The sequence below is a fragment of the Branchiostoma floridae genome, chromosome 15 (genome assembly GCF_000003815.2).
Source record: "Branchiostoma floridae strain S238N-H82 chromosome 15, Bfl_VNyyK, whole genome shotgun sequence".
In the NCBI taxonomy this organism is placed as follows: domain Eukaryota; kingdom Metazoa; phylum Chordata; class Leptocardii; order Amphioxiformes; family Branchiostomatidae; genus Branchiostoma; species Branchiostoma floridae.
This window is the reverse complement of record NC_049993.1, coordinates 21,502,815-21,509,406: the sequence shown is the minus strand read 5'-3', so window position 1 is coordinate 21,509,406 and position 6,592 is coordinate 21,502,815. Positions and strand designations below refer to the sequence as shown.

Genomic DNA, 6,592 nt, shown 5'->3' with positions numbered 1-6,592 from the left:
ACGTGTTTTATCACAACTTTCCCATATGTGTATTATTAGAATATGTAATTTAACTCACTACTACATCAAAATGTTCCTAAGTATCCACTATTACATTACACAAAGATGATACATTTATAAGATATTTAAGAGCTGAATTTCAGCAAAGTAAATCTTTAAACCATGAACATCACTATGTCTATTAAAGTTTATACACATTAAGTGGTTAATCAACTGTTCCTGTCACTTCTGTCAGCCCAGCATGTATTAAGTGGTAAGTTTACTAAAAACTATAAGAATTACAGAGTTTCTTTATATATGCAGTTTCCACAATGCAGTTCGTAACAACTGCACTATTTGTATATTGCAAGATGCCAGTCCTGCGTCTAAAACAGAAGCCAATTTCAAAACAGTTCTTTCACATTGCTGTTAGCTTTGGTCCTACACCAGGAATGTACATGTAATTTCAAACTAGTTATTCATGCAATTGCATGTAATTTAAGTATGTAACTCACTAATTCAAAATGGTGCCACTGAATTATCATATTCAAGATATCAATTTGCTACAAAACTAAAATACAATTTTACAGTTAAGTTGTTACTAAGAAGTTGATTTCAGCAGTCAATTATTAACTATGAACTTTAATATGTCTATCAAAAACCATCCCCACTAAGTAATTAAACTATACATGTCACCCTAACATGCTCACTGAACAATATAAAATATAGAATATTCCACACCACAGTTTGTAACATTTTGGCTACTGTTCATGCATATGATAACAAGTAGAGTTAAATCACACAAAAAGATCCATTTTGAAATGAAATTGTTATTAGATTTATTGAGTTAGAACCTTTGGCCAGGTTTCCTAGTCCTTGTTTCTGGGTGTGGGTGAATTGATGGTGAGTTAATGACTAAGTCTGTCTTTGTAAGAATTTTTGAACCCAGATACAATGTTATCTTTTTGTAGCCCTTCTTAAAACTTCTGTTTCTTCTTCCAATGTCTAGTAGCTACATTGTTGCTCCTTATTATAAATGTAGGCAATTCTTATGGATTGGTACATTGATAGGAAAACCTCTTTATCCACATACTCAATAATAGTTTATCATGTCAATCCTGCGATCTGTTGTTCTTTACTGGCTAGAGGTGTTGGAACTCCTACTCAGGGACAATCATTGTTTTCAAGGATTTTTCAAAGCAGTTGTTAGGTGTTGTCTAATGTTGTTGCAAATTACGAGGCAGTAGGGATGTGTAGGTGTGCTGCTGCTGACCACTGGGGTTCCTCAGGGTTTCATAGTGGTTTGGACTATCAGCACCAGGGGCAACTGCTGTTTGGGATTGGCTATCAACTGACTCATAATAATCCTCATACACAATAGCGTTTAGACCAGCTGCAGCATCTTTAGCAGCTTCTTCTATCACCTGGCTGTTGACATATTTGTGGGACTGTGGGCCTTCTCTTGCTTGTGGATGGGCACCATTTTCAGGGCCTAGGGAGCAAGATGGAACCTTATAACCATCTCCTGACTCACGAAAGGCCCTAGCCTGAGGGCCAGTTGGATTTTCAGGGGTAAGGGGAGGAGGCAAAACTGAATGATCAGAGCTCCCAAGACCCTGCATGTTGCCTGCACCTTGTTGTGGACTTATTGATTGGCTGATTTCGGCTATGGTGTCATATTCCGGGTCATCATTTGGAAGGTTATAGGTATGCTGGCTGCTATTTCTGTCGGAATGGGATGATTTGGACTGCCTGATTCTGTCTGCATGTGTAACTGTGTGCAGCCTCATATTGTGTGTGTTATTACTACTGTACATGCCTGTACCTGTGACGTTTGAGCGCCTCTTATAAATGCACCATACTCCACAGGCAATAGTACAAATGATGAAAATTCCAAGACAAACGCACAGCGTGGCCAGAATGGGCACAGACAAGACGATGCTATCGCCAGTAGGGCCAGGATTGCTTTCTGTCATTGTCGACTGAAATCCAAAAGCAGAGTCAGTACTTATTGTAGGCAAGTCTGGGTTAGAGCCAGCAGTGGGTACTGTGTGAGGTACTTCGGAAGATGCTGGAACTTCTGATGTCGACTTTGCTGAAGCATTAGAAAGAGGGGAAGGAGTAGTGGGTGTTTTGATTGGTGTTGGAAACAGTGTTGTTGCTTTTGATTTTTTGGATGCTGTATGGGGTGTAGGAAGGTTTGGTGTTGACTTTGTTGAATGATCGGACCAAGGGGAAGTGCTGACTGTAGACAAGCCTTTGTTAGAGCCAGCAGTGTTACCGGATGTTGGGGGCAATGTTGGTGCCTTTGATGTTGGCTTTGCTGACTGATGAAAAGTAGGAGAACTGCTGACATAAGACAAGTTAAGGGTAGAGTCAACAACATGGTGTGTGTTAGTGGAGTGGACTGGTGTTGTCTCCTCACAGATCAGGTTTTCATGACTTACATCCCGTAAGAGTTGCCCTGCAAGGTTGGCAGGTCCGGCACATGTGATCTGGCTTTCAAATGGGTAAGACCCGTTCATCCTCTGTCTAAAGGGAGCCATCTTACAGTCACACTGCCAGGGGTTGTTATCAATTCTAACAGTATCAAAAGGGTGGTCAGACCTAACATCAATGGAACCCAGTATGTCATATAACACAGGGGATAGTGTCTGCAACTGGTTATGAGAAAGCCACAAGCGCTGCAGATTATCAAGTCCAGCAAATATGTCAGCTGGGAGAGTCGTTAACTGATTAGTGTTAAGTTGCAAGATCCGTAGGTTACCAAGTCCCTTAAGTATATCAGCTGAGAGGCTAGATAATTTATTCTGGTAAAGCCACAACTCCCGCAGATTACCGAGTCCAGCAAATATGTCAGCTGGGAGGCTTGTTAGCTGGTTACTGTGAAGACTTAAGTACCACAGGTTATTGAGTCCTGCAAATGTGTCAGCTGTTAGATTGGTCAACTGGTTCGAGTTAAGATACAAGGTCTGCAGATTACCAAGCCCTGCAAATATGCCAGCTGGCAGAGTTGTTAACTGGTTCATATAAAAATTCAACTCCTGAAGGTTACCAAGTCCCATAAAAACATCAGTGTCAGCTGGCAGACTAGTCAACTGATTCTGGTAAAGTAGCAAGTTCTGCAGATTACTGAGTCCCACAAATATGCCAGCTGACAGACTACTAGTAGTTAGCTGGTTCTGACGAAGATTCAAATACTCCAGGGCACCAAGGCCCACAAACGTGTCCGGTGTGATTCTAGTCAACTGATTATCATTAAGGTGCAGGAATGTTAGGCTGGTTAAGTTCTCGAATGTACTATTCTGGATCATGGAGATCTGATTGGAATAAAGATCTAATCTTGTCAATCTCTTGTACCTTAAGAAATCAGACTGACTTAGGTTTGTGATGGCGTTGTCTTCCAAGGAAAGCCGAGTGATGCTTGTAGGCAGGTCCTGAGGAACACTGGTGAGGCCTCTGCTGCTGCAGTTACATTCTGATGAACAGCTGCTGCTGCAGGCTGCGGTCGGTCCAGCTTCCTTCAGGATGATCAGCAGAAGAAACAGCATCCTCCTCGCTTTGTTGGACATGCTGGGGTGTAGCTTGATATATATAATAGAGATTTGATACATAAGCAATAAAGTTCATCTGTGTTTGCAAGGTTTGAAAATTGAACTGCTGTTCAGTACTACTCACCAGCTGGTGCTGATAGTACTGCAGCTGTACACTTCTGTCGGATTCGTCTCTCATAGTACTGCAGCAGTACACTTCTGTCCTATATCTGGTGCTGATAGTACTGCAGCTGCTTTACACTGCTGCCCCTAGCTGGTGCTGATAGTACTGCAGCTGTGCACTACTGCCCCCTACCTGGTACTAGTAGTACTGCAGCTGTACACTTCTGCCCCCTAGCTAATGCTGATGATATTGCAGCTATACACTACAAGACCCCCACCGTATGCCAAAAGTACTGCAACTATACCAAGTGGAAATACCTCCCATCCATACGCGCTGCAGCTGTTCGTTACTGCCCCCTGGCTGGAGCTGATAGTACTGCAGCTGTATGCTACTGCCCCCTAGCTGGAGCTGATAGTACTGCAGCTGTATGCTACTGCCCCCTAGCTGGTGCTGATAGTACTGCAGCTGTATGCTACTGCCCCCTAGCTGGAGCTGATAGTACTGCAGCTGTATGCTACTGCCCCCTAGCTGGTGCTGATAGTACTGCAGCTGTATGCTACTGCCCCCTAGCTGGTGCTGATAGTACTGCAGCTGTATGCTACTGCCCCCTAGCTGGAGCTGATAGTACTCCAGCTGTGCCAGCTATTTTATTTCTCATGGACTAAATTACATCCCATGTAACAGAGAAGACATTGCTTGACTAACCTCAGTATGTATGGAACTTGTCTTCGGTCTTCAAAGTCCTTTAAGTCGTAGGGAGTTTGCCCCAAAAGTGTCCTTCAACACAGCGCTGAGGTGGTTGGACTACCTAAAGGTTATAATTAGAAACTTTGGGTTCAGCCAACACCGCCTATTGTGTTACATGCCCAGAGGCGAAATCTGTGGTAGTTAGATGTGCCAGTCGTCTGAACATAATGAGTTTAAATTGCAAATACGTTGTCGATATAATGTATTTTTCTGCAATTCTCATTTGTTTGTAATACTATGTTTATGTGTGTGTGTGTATGTGCGTGTTTGAATGTGTGTGTTTGTGTATGTATATGTGTGTGTATGTGCCTGAGTGTATGTGTGTGTATGTATGAGTGTAAGATCAACACAACAGCTTGAAAACAAATTTGCAACCAAGTGTCTGACCTTGTTCCTGTTTCCTTGTCGCCATTTTGTTGTGATGCACAAACCAAACATCTCATCAGACAATACTTACAAATATTTTATGTCTCATGGACTAACATGAGACGTAAAGAGGAAGTTTGACAAGGAAGCTGTACTTGAATGTGTTTATCGGTTTCCGTAACGCTTTCGATTCTATCGATCGCAACAAATTGTTCTTAATTTTAGATGCTTATGTTATTCCACCAGGCGATGCCGACTAAGTTTATCTGGCCATGTTGCTTGGCATGGCAAACCAGCCGGAAAACTTCTTGTGGTCCCCAGAGGCAAAGAGGCGAAGAGACCGTCCCTACCTTACGTTAAGAACATTATTGAATCAGAGACTGGACTATGTGATAGGGACCTGATACACTGATGAATGATAGATTGCACTGGAAGCAGAACTTAATGTTAATGTTTCAGCTCTATAAACAAGTATTATTATGTATGTGTATGTGTATGGACTAACATACATGTAGATACCATGTAGGGCCATCAAAGAAGTTTGTAGATTGACCTCAGTGGGGAAGGATGCTATCTTCAGTCTACAATCGCCACAAAGGTGCAGAGTTTGTCTTAAAGTGGGATCTTCAACTCGACGGTTGGTGGTTTGACTACCTGAGATTAATCTTCGACATTGGCGTGCGGCTGACACTTCCTTTTGTCTTTCATGCCCTCAGGTGATACCTTAACATATCAGATAGCTACATGTGCCAGGTCTCTGAACATGAGTTGTTTGTGATCTGGAGAAAAACTATCAGGGTTTCAAATTTCTTTTTTTCTAAACTGCTATTGACCTCTGCCTCTCTCTGTCCTTTTTTGTACGTCTCTCTATCTATCTCTATATCTTCTTACCACCCTCTCCTCCCTCTCTAACATAATTCTCACTCCCTCTCTCTGTCCTTTCTTCCTCTTTTTCCTTCCCTCCCTTCTGCACCCATTCCCTCTATCTCTCCCTCTGCCCCTTCCCCTCTATTTCTCTCTCTATTCTTCTCTCTGCCCTATTTCCCTCTCTCCCTGTCTCCCTCTCTCATTCTCTACCTTTCTGTCTTCTTCCCTCCCTGTCTAGCCCCCTCTCTTCCCATCTTCCTCCCTCTCTCTCACTCTTTCTATCTCTCTATCTCTCTCCCCTCTTCTCTGTCTCACACTGTGTGTTTGTGTGTCTGCATGCACGTGTGTGTGTGTCTGTATGCATGTGTGTGTGTGTGTATCTGTATGCATGTGTGTGTGTGTCTGTATGCATGTGTGTGTATGTATGTGTATGTGTGTGTGTGTATGCGTGTGTGTGTGTGTGTGTGTGCATGTGTGTGTGTGTGTGTGTGTGTGTGTGTGCATGTGTGTGTATGTATGCATGTGTGTGTGTATGTGTGTATAATCATGTATGTGTGTGTGTGTATGTATGCATGTGTGTGTGTGTGTGTGTGTGTGTGTATAATCATGTATGTGTGTGTGCCTCTATGTCCCTCTCTTTCTCCCTCCTTCCCTCGTGTTCATGATTTTGACCCACCTCATAAAACCATACCACATAAAAATGTAGTTAACAATGATGTTACACTTTCATTCTTTCTTGGTTCATACATGTACAATGTAGATATGAAAGATGATGATAATCTTTAATCCAAACATCAACATTGAGACTTGAAAACAGATACCAAGAGCCTGACATTTAAATCCCTGTTTCCTTGTCGCCATTTTGTAATATGACGTGTGAATCAAACATTAGATCAGACAAATGTTCCAACTATTTTGCTTCTGAATAGACAAAAATGCATCAGCTACCATGTAAGGTCACAGAAGAATTTGGTGA

General features: G+C 42.4%; 1 protein-coding gene across 1 annotated transcript; it reads right to left on the bottom strand.

Moving 5' to 3' along the window:
• Positions 1–1,196: 1,196 nt before the first annotated feature.
• On the bottom strand, positions 1,197–3,551 carry LOC118431679. The gene is made up of 4 exons (XM_035842925.1): positions 3,359–3,551; positions 2,819–2,911; positions 1,988–2,695; positions 1,197–1,471 (listed from the first exon to the last, which is right to left on the bottom strand). Exons 1-4 carry the CDS (start codon positions 3,549–3,551, stop codon positions 1,197–1,199), a joined length of 1,269 nt encoding a protein of 422 aa, XP_035698818.1.
• Between the last annotated feature and the right edge of the window lie 3,041 nt (positions 3,552–6,592).